Consider the following 24,329-nt stretch of genomic DNA (forward strand, 5'->3'; position numbering starts at 1 on the left):
AAACAAAAAAAGTCCCAAAAAAATATTCATCTCAACAAGAATAATCGAACAAGTAAAAAATTGTGTTCGAAACATGATTTTTTTTGAATAAGGACAATTATAAATCAAAAGGACAACTAATATTTTGAGTTTTTTCATCTTATTTAAAAAATTGAGTTTCCACCGTGATTCTTTACATTTTTTTTTATCCCTCGTCGAGACAATTCAATAATTCACAAACATTTGACACGAAAAAACTAACAAATGAGGAAAAAGTTTGAATAAAGAAAAAAAATTAAGTCAATTTTTTTTAACAGAAAAAAATTAAGTTAATTGAGTTATTTATCCAAGCTAGGACCTTAAGTTTGATAATGCTCAAGTTTGAGGCAGAAGAATACTGGTAAAGAAACAAAACAGAAGAAGAGACATATCAGAGAAAGAAAAAAACCGAAGAAGGAAGAAGACGTTAGTTTTTTATGAAGTAAAACTGCGCCTTTTGCTTCAGAAAAAAAGAAAGCTCTTGTGGCTTCGAATGTATTACATAGGACATCAAGGAGCATGTAAATTCAACTCCATCCGAATGAACATCCTGGCTCCGTCCTAATAGCAGCCATGGCGCCCATCTGCTACTCCCAAATTTTGCTATATTCTCTCTCCTTATTCTGGTTTCTTATTCCGGAATCAGAAACACTAACCTTCAACCTGGCCAACATACGCCCTCAACATCAAAACATCTACATAAAGCCAATCCAAGATGCCTACATCTCATCCCGAGGCCTCCAAGTCACTTCCGATGAAAGAACCAATTTGACGCAAAGATTAGGTAAGGCCATTTACATCGATCCCCTTCACCTTTGGGATAAATCCACTGGAAACTTAACAGATTTCTCTACCCATTTCACTTTCGTGATTGATTCCAAAGGTCTTCCTCATTTCGGCGATGGAATTGCCTTCTTTCTCGCTCCAAAGGGGTCAGAGTTGTTAGATTATGGACATGGTAGTACAATAGGTCTGCCAATTAAAAATGATGGTCAAGAACCCTCTAGCCCTTTTGTTGCTGTGGAGTTTGATACGTTTCAGAACGGTGGTGTGGACCCAGTCGGTATCAGTCCTGTTACTCACGTAGGTATCAATGTCAATTCTCTTAAATCAAATGTTACTGCTGTTTGGCACTGTAACATAACTCATGGGATAGAGAACGAGGCTTGGATTAGGTATGATTCAAGTTCGCACAATTTAAGCGTGGTTTTCACTGGTTCTACTAATACTAGCAGAGTCGAAGATACCATCCATTTCATTATTGATCTGAGGGATTACTTACCTGAATTGGTAACATTTGGGTTCTCAGCTGCAACAGGGAAGCTGTTTGAGAAAAATACTATAAAATCTTGGGAATTTAGTTCAAGCTTTCAAAGACCTCAAAAACTCTCCCCTGGAGGTGTGGTAGGATTGGTTGTCGGCTCGGGTGTTTTGGTTGGTGGGATGGTTTTGGTTGGATTTGGCTTGTGGAGGAAACGTAGAGCAAAAGAAGAGGATGAGTCTGAAGTTGAGTTAATGGAAAACGAATTCGAGTCTGGTGCTGGGCCGAAGAAATTTTCCTACAGTCAATTATCTCGAGTGACAAATAACTTTGAGGAGGAACAAAAGCTTGGAGAGGGAGGGTTTGGTGGTGTTTATAGAGGGTTTATGAGCGAATTGAATTCTTATGTTGCTGTCAAGAGGATATCTAAGAGGTCAAGACAGGGGATAAAGGAGTATGCAACGGAAGTGAAGATTATTAGCCGGTTGAGGCACAGGAATTTGGTGCAACTCATCGGTTGGTGCCACGAAAAGAAAGAACTACTCCTTGTTTACGAGTTCATGGAAAATGGCAGCTTGGATTTCCATCTCTTCAAAGGGAAAAGCTTGTTGACATGGGGTACAAGGTACAAAATAGCCCAAGGTTTGGCCTCGGCATTGCTCTATCTACACGAAGAATGGGAGCAATGTGTAGTGCACAGGGACATAAAATCGAGCAATGTGATGTTGGATTCGAACTTCAACGCCAAATTGGGAGATTTCGGGCTAGCTAGATTCGTCGATCACGCGAAAGGGTCCCAAACAACTGTTTTGGCGGGGACCATAGGGTACTTGGCACCGGAATGTGTGGTAACCGGTAAAGCTAGTAAGGAATCAGATGTCTACAGCTTTGGAGTCGTAGCGTTGGAGATTACTTGCGGGAGAAAACCCTTTGATATGAAGGTGCCAGAATGTCAAATGAGAATGGTGGAATGGGTTTGGGACCTTTATGGAATGGGAAAAATACTCGAAGCAGTGGACGCAAAACTAGACACAAATTTTGATGAACGAGAATTGGAGCGATTGATGATTGTTGGTCTTTGGTGTGCTCACCCAGATCACAATATGCGACCTAACATGAGACAGGCGATTCATGTGCTCAGTTTTCAAGCTCCACTGCCCATTCTCCCACCAAGACAGCCTGCGCTATCGTTTTTTACTCCTCTATTGAACACAACCACCACCAGTTCTGGCTGATTAATTATTCTCCCTCCCTGGTGGGGGTTTTCCATATCCTCCTTGAGATTTTTTCCCCATTTGTACCTTTTCTTTTTTTTTTTGAACGGACCCCATTTGTACTTGTTTCACAATAATCTCCATCTCTTCCTTTTCCGAGCTACCCTCCTCCTTGCTGCCTCATCTGTCGTGTCACTGCCCTTCACCGCCGAGTTGCCTCCCTCTTCCATGGCTTGACCATCCCCCACTGTCAACCACCCACTGCCTTATCCGCTTCCCTCCACCGTCTACCAGAGAGCAGGCGTGGATCAGGTCTGGAGATTGGAGTTTGGAGTTCCGGAGCTCAAAGCTCGCTGGCCTTTCATCCAGGGTTTGAGATCCGGATTTTCGGTACAGGTGTGTTTTGATCTACTAGTTTATGAGGTTTTTTTTTTTTGTTTGTTTTTCTTTATTTCGGTGTTTCTCTGTGGTAGAATTACATGGCTCTCCATTGTTCTTTTATTTGAATCTAGTTGTACTATTGCTGAACTTGTTTTCGGTCTATTTACTGTATGCGTTAAGAGCATGAAGCTTATGTATATGCAAATGAAAATTATCCCTTTTGCGTTATGTGTTTATCTTTATTGATGGACGGTGTTTAGATTCTTTTCTTTGATATTTTGGATGTACTTTGTAAGTGCCAGATGACTTTCGCGAATGGAAATCATTCCCCGATCAAAATAAGAACACAAATTTTGCCCCTTTTGCTACTGATATGCAATTTCCCTATTCTTATAGGTTCACCTCTTCTTCTACTGCTTGATGATCTCCATCTAGATCACTTTCGCATTTGTCTTCCTATTGGCCTGCCATAAGAGTAGTCATGCAAGTTTTTAACTTTCAGGCACCATCGCCTTGTCTTTTTTTTTTTTATATCCCCAAACGATAACAGAAGACATTTGTTTTAATCTCAATTAAAATACATCAAGTAGAAGACTTGTTCCTAGACAGGGAACCAAGCAACCATGACGGCGGAGACTCAACCCAATGGGTATAGGGCTGTTTACGGTCCGGATTGCATCGGATTTCTATGAGTCTAATCCTAATCGGTATCTCACGATTTTTAGAAAATGCAATCCAATCCTAATCTAAAAGTCTTACGGTTCGGTTCCAATCCGAACCGCGAGTCACAATTCGGTTCGGGTTTTATCCACAGATTTCTTTCCATAAAAATAAAATAATGCTATTGCCAACTAAAATACAAAGTGCAAACACTTATTAGTTACATGCCATAACATTACACTATGATAACTAGTTTAAATCCAGATTCCAGCGCAGTAAGGCAACAATCAAAAAAAATTATGGGTTTTGGCTTTCGAACTTCGGAGTACTGTGTGTGTATATCTATTTACGTTTTCTTTTTTACAAAATACTAACAGTTTACCCCTTAAGCTTTAGATATTGTCACATTAATGCAAAATTGTTAAAAAAAAAACATAACAATTAGTAAAGTTATAATTATTTATAAATATTACACACATATATTTTTTTTTATCTTTTTAAATATCTCATGGTCCGGTACGGTTCGGTTCGATTAATCCGCGATTTTGAAATGAAAATCCAATCCTAATCCGTATCTTACGATTTTTTAATTTTTGAATCCGTGTCCGGACCATTAATCTACGGACAAAATCCAAAAAGCACGGATCGATTCGGTCCAGACCGATTTCACGGTTCTCTGTTTTTCTTGAACAACCCTAAATGGGTATACCTCAAAATGTAAATATTTTTGAACTAGTCATGATTTATGTTGGATTGGTCATTGTTCTTCCCAAAGAAGGAGAATTTTGATTTCAATCAACTTCTGAAAATTCAATACAGAAGTGATATAGATGTATCCGTACTTGAACTGTTGATCACCAATGGCTCCCAATTGCCGTGAACCTGAAATTCACGACTGCAACCCTCATGTATAGAAGTTTAACCAAATTATAACTGAACATTTCATTGGTAACGTACAGTATGAGAAAAAAGATTTTGATTTCAATACAACCTCTATGTATGTGCAGACAAAACTACCGATGCATCACATATATTCAAGCTAGAGTCTTTCGATTGAGTCCCCTTCTGTTGGTTTCTTGATCCCACGTTTAAAGATAGAGTTTCCTCTTGATGAATACCTGTTATTGTTTTGAAAAAAAAAAAAGCTAGAGAGAGTGAAAGAGATTCCTGAATAGTATAGAGAATTGACTCGCCATGCATTGGGTGGATTATAGTAACTGTATTTTCAGCCCCAAGCCGCAGCTGCGTAACTTCAATAGTCCGGTCTGGCCGTCTGGGTACCAGTCTTCCGGTCCGTCCGTTCATGTAGCAGTTGAAGGCCGTAAGTTGACCGGAATCTTGACCGCTGATAGTGAAAGAGGCTTGCAACCCTTCCAGTCCATTTGTTATTTTTGTATCACTGGCCTCCCCTGAGGATTTCAATAAACGAAGTAATCTCATTGTGAAGAATATTGTCTCATTCCTTACTTTACAAACTAATGTGCTGAGTCGCTTCTGTTAATAACTCCCATTTGTTGGCTCTGCAAAATTTAAGGGGTATTTGGAAGCCTAATTTTGGTTTTTTATTTTTAACTTTTTGACTTTTTAGATTATGATCAGAATGACTTTTTGAATTTTGGTAGAGTATTTGGATGATATGTGCAGAATGCATTTTGTTTTTGAATTTTAATAGAGTGTTTGGATGATATGTACAGAATGCATTTTGCAACAGGTGTAGTGTTTAGAAGATATGTGATGAAAATGAGTTATGACTTGATTTTTTACCATGTTGCCCTTGTTTATTTATTATGGGATATACTATGTATAAATAATGGTCTAATCAATTTTTTAAAATTTTTTCGTTTTTAATTGTTTCTGCGCACACAACTTTTTACACCTTTCTCCTAAAAAAAATTTTTTTTTACATCATTTATATATTAAAAAATATGATTAAAAAATTAATTGCTCAAATTTTCAATACATTTTAACCAATGTTAAGATTTTATTTTTTTGATTATTTTATCCTAGATGGTCATAGTAAAATTTTGGCTCTAAAACCTTTCAATAAGTACCCTAAGAGAGTCTTAAAACCAAATATAGAGGATAATTTGGTCTTTTCTCCTCTTAGCTCATCAGAAGTGGAAAATGAGAAGTGTAAAAGGACCTCCGACCTTGTTTTTGACTTCTGCTTTGCATCTTCAAAATTGGAAAAATCATTTTCCCAAAACCTTTTTCTTCCCCACCAGCCAAACACCCAAAATTGAAAAAGTAGAAGTTAAAAAGGTGTAAATGAAGCGCCCAAATAGGCACTTAGTCAAACCTCAACCTTTTAGGTTCAGTTTGGATGGCAGGAATCTGAAGGAGAAATGAGAATGTAGTACCATACTTCTATGATTCTGACGTTTGGAAAGAACATGAATAGAAATGTGATGCCACACATTCAAGATTTTCATGTTTTGAAAAAGATATGAATAGGATTGTGATTCCTGACGACACATCCGGCTAGGAATCACATTACTAGATTGAGTGGGAATCTAATCCCTCCCTTACCTCATGAGAATCCTAAATTCCTAGCTCAATCAAGTAAAAAAGAAAATATTGACTTTGATAAATTTCCAAAATTATTGATTCCCACATAAAATTACTAAATTAATCCTTCTTGTTGACACCCCATTTTGCCCCACCACCCTAAAATCAGCTTCTTATACACAAAACAAATCAGCAGCATCAAATGCCCCTGCATGACATGGTATTGATCACAAACAACGTTGGAGCGCCCCGGCAAGCCTCGAATGCATGTTAAAAAGCAACACAGCGGTATTCGAGTGCCACAGCAACCCTCGAGTAAGTTTTAACGGCATCAACAACATTCAAGCGCCACAGCAAAACCCCGAAAGTATTTCAAAACAGCATCAGCAGTATCTGAGTACCGCAGCAGCCCTCGGATACATTTCAGTAACATTAGCAATATTCGATAACGCCAACCAGCCAGCAGTGAAGAATTCCTTGGCACGTCCCTGCTGAATCAGTATGCCCCCCCCCACCCCCCCCAAATGATATTAAATCCATTTCCAAAAGTAAAAAACAACCGATCAAGGACTTTCTTGTCTGAGATCAACTCAAGCAGAACCACGCCATAACTGTATACATCTGTCTTGTTAGAGACACGACAAGTCATAGCGTATTCCGGAGCAACGTACCCAAAAGTTCCGGCCACTCCTATTGTAGCATTCATAGCCAAGAGCCTAGCAAACCCAGAATCGGATAAATAGGCATTGTAGTCATCATCCAGTAGGATATTACTAGGTTTGACATCACGATGGAGAACATGTGGAACGCACTGGTCATGAAGATAAGCTAGGGCTCGCGCTATCAACAGATCTCAAATCGCGCTATCAACAGATCTCAAATACATCTCTCAGATAATATTTGGGAGCCCGGGCAGGCCTCGAACGCATTCTTAAGCAATTCTGCAATATTTCCAGCATCCCTCATATTCCCAATAGAAAGGACAGTACAGGCCCGACAGCCTAAGCAGTCTTGGTATTAGCATAACGGCACAGCATCGGCATTCAGCATCAGCACTTGATAGTAGCACAATATCAACATTCAGCAGTAGCAATATCAGCAAAATCACATCGGCAATATCAGCAAAAGCACTACAAACACACTTTGTGTTGTTCGAAAGGGCTCGGACATTGGCAACTGCATTTTGTGTTGTTCTAATGGCTTGAACATTGTCAACAGCAGCATCCAAGCAGCAATTTGGAATTCAGCAACTCCAATAGCAACATTCAAACAGCAATTCGGAGCACAGCAACTCTGATGGCAGCATCCAATCCGAGCACAGCAACTCTGATGGCATTGGCACGGCAACAGCAGCAATCCAAAGCATAGCAGCTTCAATTGCAGCACAAACATTAGTACTACACTTTCAATCAAGGCACGACAGCATTAACATTAATCAAACCACGTCCCGAAGTGTTCAAGGCACCGCATTAGCATCGCCACATGTTCTAAATGGCAGCTCCACCATATAAGCAACATCTTATCCGGCAGTAATCAGGCAACACGAACCTCACCGTTGCAATCCTCGCATCAATACGAGAAAAATGACATTAACCGGGCCTCGATCGGCCTCCGGCAGTCACCCAAGCACTGCCTCGATTTACGTGCAATTTTATTAATAAATTTTTTCTTTTCTTGAAGGCAAAGGAAGCTCCCTGATTGGCCAGAAGATTGGAGACACCTGATTGGTCAATAGAGGCGACAATACTTGCCGCCCACACAAAAGTACTATGCGACCTCAAGGTCTCATAGTACTATGTGACCTCCACCAAGTTTTGCCTATAAAAGGCCAGTGCTCTTCCCTGGTTCGAGGGAGCTTTGAGAAATCTCAAATATAGCTCCACGGCTTTCAGAAGGTTTTTAGAGAGAGAAAATCCAAATCTCCTGTCCACCCCTTGCTCTAAAAATCCCACATACCCCCAACTCCATACATTTTAGTTTAGGCAGCCCCATTAGCAGCTTTCCTAAGCCATTGTAATCTCTGCACCAAGGTAGCAAAATGTAGCAGTTATAGCCGGGGTTCTACCCTGCCAAGCAATAAAATCAGCATTCAGCATTCTCTTTCTTCTCCTTTTATTTTTATTTCTCAAAAACCTTTTCCAAAATTCGGGAATAATGCTAGCTTTTTGGCAATAAGCTTCGCAAGTTAGGGCTGTGTATACAACCCCCGATTAAGTTCGGGCTCCTATTGTCATGTCAGCATCGACCTGCCTAGCTTATTATCAAAACGCCCGGGGTTATTATAACAACATTAGCATCCATTCAAAGATCGTGAGCGTCGAGGTTAGGTAAGTAAGCTGCTAAGTCGGCCGCCTCGATGTCTTGCTTTTAGGATGCAATACGTTAAATAGCCTGATTAGCATTTTGAAGCAAACGGGGTATAGGACTTGGGTACGGTTTGAGCAATCATCGACCCCCCCTTTATCTAGCAGAAATCCTATTGGTACCGACGGTACCCATAGGGAAAATGCACCGACGGCCACCGGACGGCCGTCTCCGGTCACCGGACGGCCGATCCGAGCCGTCCAAAAATTTTAAAAAATAAAACCGAGTGGCCTTACGCGAGAATCAATGGCATCCGAGGTGTGTAGGGTACTTGATCCGAGTACCCCTTTTTCGTGTATATACACGTATATACAAATATACACGAAAAATGGGTGCTCGGATCAAGTACCCTACACACCTCGGATGCCATTGATTCTCGCGTAAGGCCACTCGGTTTTATTTTTTAAAATTTTTGGACGGCTCGGATCGGCCGTCCGGTGACCGGAGACGGCCGTCCGGTGGCCGTCGGTGCATTTTCCCTATGGGTACCGTCGGTACCCATAGCAGTACTCCTTTATCTAGTGCCTCAAAATGCCAATTTTGTTATCTTTGATTATTCGATAAAGCTGAGCGTATTATATTTCGATTCAGTGACATAAATTGGGGACGTAGTGTCTTTGGATAGGCTCCCTCTTGCCTGCTATCGAAATTCTAGCTTTATCAAATTTATCGAAGCATTTTATTTATTATCCAGCATATCCATCATTATATAGTTTATACCTGTTCGCATATTTTTCTGTCAGTTTATTCCCAAAAAGGCCAAGGATAATTTGTTTTCTTAAAAAGGTTAATATTGAGAAGTTAGTACCGAAAGGCCGGGGTAAGATGTTGTAAAAATATCAATTTTATGACTTCCTTACACGTAACAGTAGATCCCCGAACCCAATCTCTGTTTTCGCAAACCAAAGGCAAAAGGAGTCACTTTCTGGCATGGCAAAGCAAAATAATTTTCAAAAGCAAAACCCTTGCCATATGCATACTTTTTGAATTTGGAGGTGACTTAACGCATCTGGTTTTATGTTAAGTGGCAACTCTAAATCTTTAAAAAGCAAGTCCCAGTTGTCCAAATTTAAATAAGCACAAACGAGCATTTTTCGTCACAGCACATGAGCCGAGAATTTCTCTCGTCTGTCTTCGGGCGCTCGTGGGAAAATTCGGGCGCGACACTTGTATTCCTAGGAATTTCATTCATAGTAATCATATTTCTATTCCCACTAAAACGACATGTGCCAACTGACCTGCTAACCATTCGCCTAATCACGTGGCTCAAAAGATTAATCTCAAGATATATAGTAACTAGTGGGCATCGTCATATATACCATTTCATCTTCTTAGAAATTCCTGGTGTGGGACACTTTTTCCTTCGGTGGGTTCTCATAATCTCCCCCACTTAAGACGCAACGTTCTCGTTGTATTGGCCCAACAACCTTCCCCTGGTGGTTATGATGTGGTACTTGTTATGTACAGTACAATCAGTGTGCTCGTACCAGATTCTAGAGTTGGTCCCTACTATGTAGACCAGGATTGTGCTCTGATGCCAACTGTAACGACACACGCCAGCTGATTTGCTAACTATTCGTCTAACCACGTGGCTCAAAAGGTTAACTTTAAGTAATACAGTAGCAGGTGGGCATCGTCATATATACCATTTCATCTTAGAAATTCCCGATGTGGGTCTTTTTTTTTCCTTAGGTGGGTTCTCACACCCACTCTTTAAAATTCCTAGAAATTTGATTCATAATAATCATATTCTTATTCCTTGGTACTGAAAATTCCGTTTATCCAAACGGAGCCTTAAGAGTATTTGTAAATTGTAATGCCTATTTGTACCCTCAACTAGAATTGGCAAGAAGGCGGGGTGTGAGTGCATACCACCAGTGGCGGAATCAGGATTAAAATTCCCAAATAACTAACGGCAGTGATGATTCGGCTTTTGAAATTTACACAAGGATATACGCGTATGCTCGAAGTTTCACTAACTGCAAGTATATATGCCAGCTGACTTGCTAACCATTTGTCTAACCACGTGGCTCAAAAGGTTAACCTTAAGTAATACAGTAGCTGGTGGGCATCGTCATATATACCATTTCATCTTCTTAGAAATTCCCAATGTGGGTCTTTTTTTATCCTTAGGTGGGTTCTCACACCCACTCTTTAAAATTCCTAGGAATTTGATTCTTAGTAATCATATTCTTATTCCTACGTACTGAAAATTCCATTCATCGAAACTGAGCCTTAAGAGTATTTGTAAATTGTAATGCCTATTTGTACCCTCAACTAGAATTGGCAAGAAGGCGGGGTGTGAGTGCGTACCACCAGTGGCGGAGTCAAGATTAAAATTCCCAAATAACTAACGGCAGTGATGATTCGGCTTTTGAAATTTACACAAGTATATACGCGTATGCTCGAAGTTTCACTAACTGCAACGATGATTCGGCATCTGAAATTTTGTCACTTTTTTGTGTGTGAAATAAGCCTCAGTTCGATTTGCCTTTCCCATCGCATCACACTTTCTCCTTTTATAATCACCACAACAAATCAACTTCACACAACTCAAGGCGGATGCAGGGGTGTCCCATTTGCACCCTTAACGGAAAAAAAAAAAAAAAAAACAACAGCACAAAGATTTACATAATTTGCAACCCAAAGTAATTTAAAGAGGGGAGCCCTGTCACACTTTCACCCTTAGCAACCAACACAATTTTTTACATTTCAGGGGGGATGCAGGGTTATCCCTCTTGCACCCTTTAGCGAGTATAAAAAAAAAAAAAATCAGGAATATGAAATATTACCCCAATGGCCGTCGTGGGTGAGTTAATGAGCAATCTCTAAAATGTCAAAAGAGCTGTGTTGGTAGTGGCCGCAAAACAATAATCAACTCGAAATCTTGATTCTCTTCAATAAAAAATAAATAATAGTTATATTACTGTGACACTAAACTAATACAGTAAGCATATGTATAAACAATCAAGCAATTGTTACAAGTCGTTAGCCCCAATTAATCGAGATGTGCGTAAGTTAGTTTGGACACATAACTTATTAAAAAATGAGGTTATTATTTGGCGGATGTTCGATAGGAGTTTAGCACTTAGAGCTCTTTTAGAACAGCTACTGAAAAAATTATTCATTACAACAGTACAACTTAATAAATGTAAATGTAAATGAAAATGAAAACGAAATAGTTGAACAATAGACTTCAACTCTATCTTCAAAATAGTTTATAATCTGAAATATCGTGGGATGACTTCACTAATGAGATACTATTATTAGATATACTTCAGAATCTAAATCTTAAGATTGACACGCAAATCATACTCTACGGAGGATGATTTCGCAAAAGATTAATAAATTTAGAAAAATGAGATATTTGACACGTGTCCTTGTAAGAGTTATCCATGGCAAAAGGAGCAATTTGATTAATAATCAAAATAGAACAGATTTGTGACACCAGTAGTAAATTCATCAATAAAACTAAAACAGATTTAATTGATTCGAAACAATGCATGTAACGACCCGGATCCTCCACCACAAACAATAAAGGTAGATTCTTCGATTCTATTTCCCAAGGATTGACTTTAGGTGATAGGGGATGTGATTGGAGTTCGTCTTTTCTTTGTTTGTATCACTGAGACACCCACCCAATTAAAGGGCCGGTCATATGTACCTAGGGCCGAGGCCCGCCCCATTGAAATGAAAATAGAACGAGCACCTACAACTAAGGGGTACACATGTACATCGCAAGTAAAATGATTTAAAAGACTTCAAAAACAATGGTTATTAATTAGTGAACAATAAAGTTCAAAAATTATACATCATGACAACTTTTGCGGAAATTTTAGTTTATGGGCTCAATTTGAATGGATATTTTTTTTGGTAGACTTATATTAAAAGGATGTACTACATACCTTTCGGGACCCCCTCTTTCGAAAAATAAAATAAAATTGGGGGCTAAAGAAATTGCCTTGCTCACTTTTGCTCAAAGTTGGCACTGGTTCGAAGAGTTTTTGCCTTACTTTTTCCCAGAATTTCTTAGAATTCTCCCTGACACGCAATCAAATCAAATGAATAGAATAATAATAAGGTGTATTACATAGGACATCAAAGATCGAACATGTAAAATCGACTCCTTCCTAATGAATGTCCTGGCTCCATCCTAACAAGTATGGCGCCCATCTACTACTCTCAAATTTTGGTTTCTTCTCTCTCCGTATTCTGGTTTCTTATTCCCGAATCGAAAACACTAACCTTCAACCTGAAAAACATAGGCCCTCAAGATGAAAACGTCTACAATAGTACAAATTGAACAAGTGGTGGTGCAATAGGCCACCCGCTTGACCCAGTTACAATAGTACCCACTAGCCCTTTTGTTGCTGTGAAGTTTGATACGTTTCAGAATGGTGGTGTGTGTTGGGTGGAGGAGTATTGATCACACACTTATAATGTATGAAACTCACAAGAGAATTGCACAAACACACTCACATATATTGAACTGTTCAATCTGAAAATAACATACAAAGAGGAGGAATTTCTCTCTCTGTAACTCTCTTATTCTCTTACTCCACTCACACTTTCTCTCTCAATACAACCTGTATTTTATAGAGGAACTCATACAATTGTTCATAGCCATGCGAGGCTTCCAAGTCTTCAAGCGTGGGCTGCCAATTCCACGAATTCGGCTGAGCCAAGTCTTCAAGCGTGGGCTGCCAATTCCACGAATTCGGCTGAGCCTCATCCATTCCACAAAGTCCACAAAGGCTGCCAATAATTAAGATTAAATCCACAAACCCAATCAAGCTTACTGTTTATTTCAACATCCCCCCTTAAGCTTGATTCTCAGAGATTCTTCATTCCAAGCATTGTCTTCATTTTGACGAAAGCTTCATGTTTGAGGGGCTTCGTAAAGATATCTGCTGTTTGATCATATGTCCTACAAGAAACTAACTCCACTTCCTTTGCTTTTACATGCTCTCTGATGAAGTGGTAGCGGGTATCGATGTGCTTGCTTCTTTCATGATGAGTCGGGTTCTTTGCAAGCGCAACTGCAGAGCGGTTGTCGACATAGATCTCTGTGGGCAATTTTTGCAGAAAGCCCAAGTGCTTCAGCACATTCCTTAACCATATAGCATGACAGACAGCTGAGTTAGCGGCAACATACTCAGCTTCACAAGATGACAATGTCACAATCGCTTGCTTCTTGGATGTCCAAGTGAAGGCAGTATCTCCAATGAAGAAAACGAACCCTGTTGTGCTCTTCCTTTCATCCAAGTCTCTTCCCCAATCGCTATCTGAATAGCCGGAAAGATTCAGGTCACCGCCTGACTGATAGAATAGTCCGTCATTATGAGTTCCTTTGATGTAGCGGAGAATCCGCTTTGCTGCGAACAAGTGTAACTGATCTGGCGTCTCCATGTATCGACTGACTAGCCCAACACCATAGAGTATGTCTGGCCTAGTACAGGTTAGATATCGCAGACTTCCAACCAAGCTTTTGAAATAGGTTGGATCAACATTCCCAGTATCACTTTTCTTCAGTTCCAGTCCACTGTTGACTGGAGTCGTCACAGGATTGCATGTCTCCATCCCGTACTTCTTCAGTATCTCCATGGCATACCTGCTTTGAGAGATAAAAATTCCTTCGTCACTTTGCGTCACTTCAATGCCTAGGAAGTGAGCCATAAGTCCGATGTCCGTCATTTCGAACTCTTGAAACATTGTCTTCTTGAATGCTTCAAACATGGCTGGATTGTTGCCTGTAAAAATCAAGTCATCAACGTAGAGGCATACATACAGCTGGCTTCCATCAGTCTCCTTCTTCATATAGAGTGCATGTTCATAGGGGCACTTCTCGAATCCATTCTCCTGGAAGTACTTATCAATTCTGGTATTCCATGCACGAGGCGCTTGCTTCAGCCCGTATAGCGCCTTCGTCAATTTGTACACTTTGTCTTCATGACCTTTCTTCACATATCCAAGTGGCTGCTCAATATAGATTTCTTCTTTTAGAAATCCATTCAGGAATGCTGTCTTGACATCCAACTGGTAGATCTTCCATCTCTTCTGAGCAGCTAATGCGATCATTAGCCTGATTGTCTCCATCCTGGCAACAGGGGCGAATACTTCGCCATAGTCGATGCCTTCTCTTTGCTTGTATCCTTTTGCTACAAGCCTTGCCTTGTATCTCTGAACCTCTCCTTGAGCGTTCTTCTTAGCTTTGTAGATCCACTTTACTCCAATTGCCTTGTGACCATTTGGGAGGTTAGTCAGCTCCCAAGTCTTGTTCTTCTCTATGGACTGAATCTCTTCATCCATAGCCTTCCTCCATTTTCCTTCTTGGGTAGCTTCCTCGAAACTAACTGGATCACAACTGATTTGCAGACAGAACATGGTAAAATCTGCATCCATCTGATCTGTATTCTGATACAGATCATTCAAGTTCCGAATTCCTCTGGGCCTCATGTCTGAAATTTCTCGTTCAACTGGTGAGGATGGTTCACCTTGTTGTGGTGAAGAGAAACCACGGGAAGATGCTGGTTGATCTTCTGGTCTACCAGGTACATCTTTGGTTTGAACCTGTTCTTCATCTTCAAGTGTTAGCTCCATATTCTTGGTAGCTTCTATTTGACCCCAGCTCCAGGATTCATTTTCCTCGAAAATGACATCTCTGCTGAAAATCACTTTCTGAGTGATGGGATTATACAACCTGTATCCCATCGTTCTGTCACCATATCCAACAAGGATACACTTAACTCCTTTGTCTTCGAGTTTGGTTCTGTTAGCCTCCGGAACTTTAGCATAGGCAATACAACCAAACACTCTGAGATGACCCACACCTGGCTTGTGAGTGGACCATGCTTCTTGTGGTGTCTTCGACTGCACATTCTTCGTAGGACACCTGTTCAGTAGATAAACTGCACACTGAACTGCTTCGGCCCAAAATCTCTTGGGCATGTCTTTATCTTTCAACATGCTTCTAGCCATGTTGAGAATGGTGCGATTCTTCCTCTCAGCTACACCGTTTAGTTGAGGAGTATAGGCAGGTGTGCACTGGTGTCTGATTCCTTGTTGCCTAAGGAATCCCTCAAATTGATCTCCAGTGTACTCTCCTCCTTGGTCTGACCGCAATGTCTTAATGTGGTAGCCGCTTCCTTTCTCAACAAGAGCTTTGAACTCTTTAAACTTTTCAAATACTTCTGACTTCAATTTCAGAAAGTATACCCACGTCTTTCTGCTATAGTCGTCGATAAACGTGAGGAAGTATCTGTTCTGACCGTTTGAGATTTGCTTTAATGGACCACAAACAGCTGTGTGTACTAGCTCGAGAGGCATAGATGCTTTCCAATCAACTTGCTTTCCAAAGTTATTGCGGTGTTGTTTGCCAAGAATGCAGCTTTCGCATACCTCATTTGGACGTTGAATATGAGGTAAGCCCTTAACCATCTTCCTATTCGCCAACAGCTTCAAGCTTTCAAAGTTGAGGTGCCCATATCTGAGATGCCATATCCAATCTTTGTCATTGATAATGGCATTGAGGCACTTTGGCGTGTCATGAAGAACAGTTAGCGGAAACATCCTGTTCTTCGCCATCATTACTCGAGTTATCAGCTTCCCTCGAGCATCCGCAACCGTCAGCTGCATATCCTTCAGGCTAATTTGATAGCCTTTCTCAAGGAATTGTCCAAGACTAAGAATATTAGTCTTCATGTCTGGAACATAGTAGACGTTAGAGATGAATGCATGATCTCCATTTTTCCTTTTGATTATAATATCACCTCTCCCTCGAACTGGTACTTTAGAGAGGTCACCAAAAGAAATATCTCCCTGAACCTTTTCATCAAGTTCAGTAAAAAGCTGCCTTGAGCCAGTCATATGATTACTGGCTCCAGAATCAAGAAACCATGTACCTTGATCCTGCTCGATTGGGTTGTGTGCCATGAGACTCATTGAATCTCCTCCTGATGGCTCCTTGTCTGCATAGTTGGCTATTTCGCCAACTTGATCTGATGCTGATCTTCCCCGGCACTCGTTGCTATAGTGGCCATACTTTTCGCAATTGTAACACTGAACGTTACTTTTGTCAACGTTCGAACGATTGTTGTAACTGCCTCTTCTGCCTTGTCCTCCTCCTCGTGGATTATGACCTTGTTGTCCTCGTCCACCTCCTCTTGGAGCATAATTTTGTTGTCCTCGACCACCTCCTCTTGGAGCATGATTTTGATTCCCTCCTCTGGAGAATCCTCTGCCACCTCTGCCTCTGGAATTTGAATTTCTAGAGCCTCTTCCATGGGAACCATAGCCTCGTCCCCTCTGAGATGTCCCCCCTTGCTCGTACCTTCCTTCGTTGAGGGATAACTTCATTTGTAGAGCTTGTTCCGGGGCTCTATCATCGTCTCTGTGCAACTTCTGTTCGTGGGCTTGCAGCGAACCCACGAGCTCTTCAATAGACATGGTTGAAACGTCTTTAAGTTCTTCTAACGTAACAACGATGAAGTCGAATCTGCGATCCAAAGATCGCAAGATCTTTTCTATAACTCTCGTGTCGGTGAGAGTTTCGCCATTTCTCCTCATTTGATTTGAAACCACCATAATTCGAGCATAATACTCAGAAATAGATTCTGAGGATTTCATTCGTAAAGACTCGAATTCACCTCGTAGTGTTTGAAGGCGAATCCTCTTTACTTTGTCAGCACCTCTGTAGGTCTTCTGCAGCTTCTCCCAAATTTCTTTGGAAGTTTTGGCGGAAGCGATGATCTCGAATGTGGCTTCGTCAAGTCCTTGATAGATGATGGACTTGGCTTTGCAATCCTTCTTTCGCTCGGCACGAAGTGTGGTCTTCTGTTCCTCCTTTAAAGCTGTTTCAGCTTCTTTTGAGGCGGGTTCATCGTAACCTTCTTCTACCATCTCCATAACATCTTGAGCACCCAGCAGTGCTCTCATTTGGATGGACCAATTATCATAATTGTCCTTGGTGAGCTTTGGAATAACAGCTTGGGATGTTCCATTAGCCATCGAAACTAGAAATGATGGAATCTAGTTTACTGGGGTCAAAGTGAAATCTTTGCAACTTTTGAACTTTGACTAGATAACTTCAAAAGTACAGGAGTTAGACTGCAATTGAACCTTCGGTGGACCAGCTTTTATGGAAAGTAGCTCGGTAGGAGTAATGGGATCAGACAACCAACTACCTCTTTGGTTTGTAATAATTGAGATCCCAATCAACCACCTCTTTTTCCCTTTATAACTTTTCTGTTTCTTCCGTCTTCTTCTCAAGGAAAAAACAGAGACGCGTGTTTGCCGCAACTCCGTCGAACGGCAATTGCAACCTCTGTACACCTCCGTTCAAGATGGGTCTTGCACAAATCTCTTCGTATCGTCGAGATGCACGAGACTCAGGTATCAATTTGAGTCTTGGATAAGATTTTTGTTTCTGCAATTTTGGATAACAGCTCTTCGAGCAGCGCGTGAGGGCCACACCGGAATTTTTTCGGCGACGGAAAAATCCCTGGTGAACTTCTGAGTCCAAAGAACTCGTTTATGTGTCAAAACAAGTTTTCGATTAATTCGAAATTTTGGCCTTCAACCCAGTGGTTGTTTCGACTGGACAAGAGGCGGCTCGTTTTTGTTGCTGGATTTTATGGCGACCGACTGGTGTGGCTGAGACGATCTTGAACTCAAAAATATGATTTTGAGTGAATTGCTTTCTGGGCGGGCTACACAAGCAGTAGAATACCGAAGGTATTTTCTTTTGTGAGAGATTTTTTTTTTTACGGATGAGCCTGGGGCTCTGATACCACTTTGTTGGGTGGAGGAGTATTGATCACACACTTATAATGTATGAAACTCACAAGAGAATTGCACAAACACACTCACATATATTGAACTGTTCAATCTGAAAATAACATACAAAGAGGAGGAATTTCTCTCTCTGTAACTCTCTTATTCTCTTACTCCACTCACACTTTCTCTCTCAATACAACCTGTATTTTATAGAGGAACTCATACAATTGTTCATAGCCATGCGAGGCTTCCAAGTCTTCAAGCGTGGGCTGCCAATTCCACGAATTCGGCTGAGCCAAGTCTTCAAGCGTGGGCTGCCAATTCCACGAATTCGGCTGAGCCTCATCCATTCCACAAAGTCCACAAAGGCTGCCAATAATTAAGATTAAATCCACAAACCCAATCAAGCTTACTGTTTATTTCAACAGTGTGGACCCGGTCAGTATCAGTCCTGTTACTCACGTAGGTATCAATGTTAATTCTCTCAAATCAAATGATATTGCAGTTTGGTACTGTAACATACTTCACTGGTTTAACTAACACTAGCACGGTCGAAGATACCATTCATTTGATTATTGATTTGCGGGATTACTTACCTGAATGGGTAACATTTGGGTTCTCAGCTTCATCAGGAATGTATTTTGAGAAAAATACTATAAAATCTTTGGAATTTAGTTCAAGCTTTCAAAGACCTCGAAAACTCTCCCCTGGAGGTCTGGTGGGATTGGTTGTCGGCTCAGGTGTTTTGGTTGGTGGGTTGGTTTTGGTTGGATTTGACTTGTGGAGAAAAAGTAGAGCGAAAGAAGAGGATGAGTCTGAAGTTGACAAGTTAAGGGAAAATGAATTCGAGTCTAGTGCTGGGCCGAAGAAATTTTCCTACCGTCAGTTATCTCGAGCGACAAACAACTTTGAGGAGGAACAAAAGCTTGGAGAGGGAGGGTTTGGGGGAGTTTACAGAGGGTTTTTGAGTGAATTGAACTCTTATATTGCTGTCAAGAGGATATCTAAGGGGTCAAAATAGGGGATAAAGGAGTATGCAACGGAAGTGAAGATTATTAGCCGGTTGAGGCACAGGAATTTGGTGCAACTCATCGGTTGGTGCCACGTAAAGAAAGAACTACTCCTTGTTTACAAGTTCATGGAATATGGCAGCTTAGATTTCCATCTCTTCAAAGGGAAAAGCTTGTTGACATGGGGTACAAGGTACAAAATAGCTCAAGGTTTGGCCTCGGCATTGCTCTATCTACACGAAGAATGGGAGCAATGTGTAGTGCATAGGGACATTAAATCGAGCAATGTGATGTTGGATTGGAACTTCAATGCAAAAATTGGGAGATTTTGGGCTAGCTAGACTCGTCGATCATGCGAAAGGGTCCCAAATAACTGTTTTGGCAGGGACCATAGGGTATGTGGCACCGGAATGTGTGGTTACAGGTAAAGCTAGTAAAGAATCGGATGTGTATAGCTTTGGAGTAGTGGTGGCATTGGAAATAACTTGCGGGAGAAAGCCCTTTGATATGAATGTGCTAGAATGTCAAATGGGAATGGTGGAATGGGTTTGGGAGCTTTATGGAATGGGAAGGTTACTTGAAGCAGCGGACGTGAAACTGTGCACGAATTTCAATGAGCAAGAATTGGAATGATTGATGATTGTTGGTCTTTGGTGTGCTCACCCAGATCACAATTTGCGATCTAACATTAGATAGGCGATTCATGTGCTTAGTTTTCAAGCTCCACTGCCCATTCTCCCACCAAAACGGCCCGCGCTATCGTTTTTTCCTCCTCTATCGTTTTGTCCTCCTCTATTTAACACAACCACCACCAGTTCCGGCTGGTTATTCTAGCTTCTTCCCTAGCTAGTGGAGGTTTTACATGTCCTCCCTAGCTACGTACCCTCCTCCTTGCTGCCGCATCTGTCGTGTCGCCGCCATCTTCCATAGCTTCACCATCCCCCACTGTCTATCACCCGTCTTATCTGCTTCCCTCCGTTGCCTACCGGAGAGCAGGTGTGGATCGGGCTGGAAATCGGAGTTTTGAGTTCCGAAGCCCAAAGCTCGCTGCACTTTCATCCAGGGTTTGTGATCCGGATTTTTGGTACAGGAGTGTTTTGATCTGCTAGTTTTTTAGTTTTTTTTTTCCCTTTATTTCGGTGTTTCTCTGTGGTGGAATCACATGGCTCTCCATTGTTCTTGTATTTGAATCTAGTTGCACTATCGCTGAACTCGTTTTCGGTCTGTTTACTGTATGTGTTAAGAGCCCGAAGCTCATGTGAGATACAAAAGAAAATTGTCATTTTTGCTTTATGTATTTATCTTTCTTGACAGGTGTTGTTTAGATTCTTTTCTTTGATATTTTGGATGTACTTTGTAAGTGTCGGATGGCTTTCGTGAAAGGAAATCATTCCCCAATCAAAATAAAAACGCAATTTTTGCCCCTTTTGCTATTGATATGCAATTTCCCCATTCTTATAGGTTCACCTCATCTTCTCTACTGCTTCATGGGCTCCATCTAGATCACTTTCGCATGAAGTGTAAGTTGGTTCGAGAGGTATGAGGAGACCATTTGTCTTCCTAGAAGCGATGCAAGAGTATACTTGAAGTAGCCGACATAACTCAAAACAGATTTCCACGGGCAGTACTTAAATGGAGAGATTGATGGTTGTTGGCTTCGGTGTCATCCCGATGTAAAACTTTTGGCCTTCACTTAAGCAAGCTATTCATATTCTTAATTTTGAAACTTTATTCCTTGTTCTTCCAACAGAGATTCCTGTGCCAAGTCGGCAACGTACTTGGATCCCAATTCCTATACTTCTTCGAAGTAGCTAACGGTGAAGCTAGCTGCTTCTCGAAGCAGTCAAATGCAGTCTTTGAGCCATATTTTACAAACACTGGTACCATGAAAACTCAAAGCTCACCGCCACATCTTTGACCCATAGTTACAACATTGGTAGCGGTTACTGAAAGCTGAGCACCACATCTTCTGCCATTTCTTCTCCACCTGCATCACTCTTGTAAAGAGGACAAATAAAAGTCATTCATTTTTTTAATTTGTAGGCAACAAAATTTTTTTTTAGAACTCGGTAAAAGGGTACATTGAAGAATGACCAATTACAAATCACAGAGTTTCCTAACTGGTTCAAGATTTCTTGTGTTGGAGGTTTATGTTTTTTTCTTCTTCTCTGCAGAAACATTGAAATAATTTACTCATCTTTTATATATAGTTTAAATAAGACGTTAGAAACTCATCATCAAAGTCAACCTATAACTTGTCTATTACAAGCCCAAAAATAAAATATAACTTTTCTAGCATTATTTTACTCTCTCCGTCCCAATTTGTTTGTCCAATTTTACAAAAACCAATTTTTTTAGAGAACACAATGATTACATCTAAAAAGTTTCAACTTGCCAACATTTACCCTTCATTTTTCAGAAAAAGTTACTTTATCCAAAAGAAGGGGAAATTTGAACCATTTAAAAGTTAAATGGACAAACATTTTGGGACGCCAAAAAGTCTAAAAATGAACAAACAAGTCGGGATGGAAGGAGTCCTTTGGCAGCTAATCTTGTTTCCATAATTATTTTATTTATTTTGGGTAAATTATATTTTGCCCCCTCTAACTATCACCCGATTACACTATGCCCCTTTAACTAATGTTTTTTTTTTTTTTTGTAAATAACCACCTTTAACTACCAAAACCTCTGGTAGACCGTGGACGGCATTAACGGTGCAAGCAAAATTCCATTTATACCCCATGGTATATATGATTGTTCATGGAGAGAGAGAGAGAGACAGAGAGCGAGCTAAGATTGGAGCTTTTTAGAAAACCGCCACCGGAGACTCGACCTTTTGGTGACGATCATGACATCCCGACGTCAATGATGCAGCAGAAGAACCAATCCTGGAGCGGCAACCGCATTGCTAATCTCTCCAATGTATATGCTTTTGCCACTTTCAAACGTTTCAGTTCTACCTTTCAAAGCACTTAGAGGAGCTTTTGTATCTAACACTTCCATCCCTTTCTTTAAAGGACGACCTTTACCCAAAGACATTAAAATTATAGCAAGAACTTGATTATTCTCAAGGATACACTGGACTTCACAAATGACATAAGTGTAACCTCCCCCACGTTTGTCGGGGTAGCTCCCCTTTATAATTAAGGAGTTCAAAACCTTAGGCATGGTGGACTACCGATATCCAAAACAGCATCAACACCATAGACCTCCAATAGTATCAGGTCTACAAGGATGAATCCCCCGGCCAATCCTCCATTGCTGCCACCGCGTCCACTCGGACTGACGATAAACGACGCCGTCACAGACCACCGCGTCCACCAAGAAACTCAAATGAAGTTTGACGGTTGCTTGATGAATTCCTAGTTCTAAAATAAAGGGTTGCCCAAAGCTTAGGGTGAAGACTGACGTAGCACAATATTCAGTAAGACCAGAGTTGAATCCACATAGACAGTAATGTGTGCTGACTAAAAACTCGGGTTGTTACTAATTAAACTGGTTCTTAGGTAGCCACCCATTGTATTCGGTGTTGAGATTTAACTAAACTTATGGAATTGTTTGGTTTTTTTGAAATAATTTAAAAAAAGGTACAGTCATAGGATTCATAACACTCACAACCGATCCAGACTTAATTATCTGCTCCAATTAGTGTTCTTTAAAACGTTTGATTTTAGATTGAAAAGGATACCCCACAAGATGCAAACTCTTATGGTCGCCTTTTACTCATGCGCAACGGAGAATGAGTTTTGGACTCTCATTTCCCCGTTTACATGGGTTCCGACAATGCCCAAATTCATTTACGGGAAGTATTTTACCAATCTAAAATTATTTTTCTTGCATTCTTTATTTCGAAATAGGAGCATAACGCATCCAATCCGGCCAGGTGTGCTAATCACCCCACGACCCTACCCCAACGACTACTCACTCATTATTAAACAAGAAGCAAAAGAAACCCTAACTTGAAACATGCTTCTATTACGCGAGATGAAAAATAAACAAGAAATATCAACTAATCAAATACTTCCTCCATCCCATAATGTTTGACATTTTTGGAAATGCGTGTCATTTTTAAATTGCATATATCTTTCAATTCATAATGTTTAAAGTAATTTTTTGAACTTTGTTTAATTGAACAAATTAAACTCAATCAAATAAGATCCTTATTGCTTATAAAAAAATATTACGGATTAAAAGATATAGTTAATTTTTTCATAAGGCTGGAATAGTGAAAGTGTCAAACATTATGGGATGGATGGAGTATCAACAAATAGTAGTATAAAGAACTAAAATTAAAACAAGCTACCAGAGTGTAAGTAATTGAATAAAGTTTCAAAATTTGAAGGGAAAAAAAAAATTCTGAATCAAAGAACGTAAGTTTGAAGCTGCAAAGTAATTTCGGAACTTCTGTCGTCACCCCGTTCTTCGTTCCGCCTCTCCTTTCGTCCGTGGGAATCACCTCCTCCGTGTTGCTGTCTAAAATATACAACCGTATTCTTCTACTGCCCGTCAAAGTCGTGGGCCAGGCCTAATTTTTTTACTTAGTCCAAGACTAAGTCAAAATAAGATGTAATGAATAGTAGTCCTTTGGCCCACCATAAAAACATGTATAACTTCTATTCTTCTGCTACCAATTACACTTTCACGATCACGTGCACAGTTGGAATATTTTTAAGGCCCAATTCTTGTAGCTCTAGCCATGACCTGGAATGTATTCCAGTCTATTCTCCAAAATATCTACAACACAAAAATTAAGCATTAAAACACCAAGTAATAAAAAAAATAGACTTACCAATGATAAATTAGAAGGCGCTTATGTGAATATTTACGCGTCTATCACATCTCCCAACTTACACTTTGCTACTTTTGAGCAAAGAAAAATAAAATGCAACTAAAGAAAACAAATTAATCGATAGTTCTTTTAAACCCCCAAACGTCCCCGGTAGGACGAGTGAAGTCTATCTCGTGAGAATTTTCAGCAATTATTACCCACAAAACACTGTAAATCCTTTCTACATGAAACCCAAAAACCTGTAAGATAGCTCAATGATATATCAAGCAAAGAATATGAAGCCATCGCAATGAGATAACTGCATAAGCAAATCTAGACGATATCAAGTCATAAAAATGAGTCACGGCACT

General features: G+C 40.4%; 1 protein-coding gene and 1 pseudogene across 1 annotated transcript; both read left to right on the top strand.

The window, feature by feature from the left end:
- Window positions 1-391: 391 nt before the first annotated feature.
- Window positions 392-3,021, top strand: LOC131308409 (L-type lectin-domain containing receptor kinase IX.1-like). Its single transcript, XM_058335336.1, has one exon. It carries the CDS (start codon window positions 592-594, stop codon window positions 2,512-2,514), a length of 1,923 nt encoding a protein of 640 aa, XP_058191319.1. The 5' UTR covers window positions 392-591; the 3' UTR covers window positions 2,515-3,021.
- A 14,545-nt stretch (window positions 3,022-17,566) lies between these two features.
- LOC131307127 (L-type lectin-domain containing receptor kinase IX.1-like) lies at window positions 17,567-20,614 on the top strand (annotated as a pseudogene).
- The last annotated feature ends 3,715 nt before the right edge of the window (window positions 20,615-24,329 follow it).

This window comes from Rhododendron vialii, chromosome 11a (assembly GCF_030253575.1).
Source record: "Rhododendron vialii isolate Sample 1 chromosome 11a, ASM3025357v1".
In the NCBI taxonomy this organism is placed as follows: Eukaryota; Viridiplantae; Streptophyta; class Magnoliopsida; order Ericales; family Ericaceae; genus Rhododendron; species Rhododendron vialii.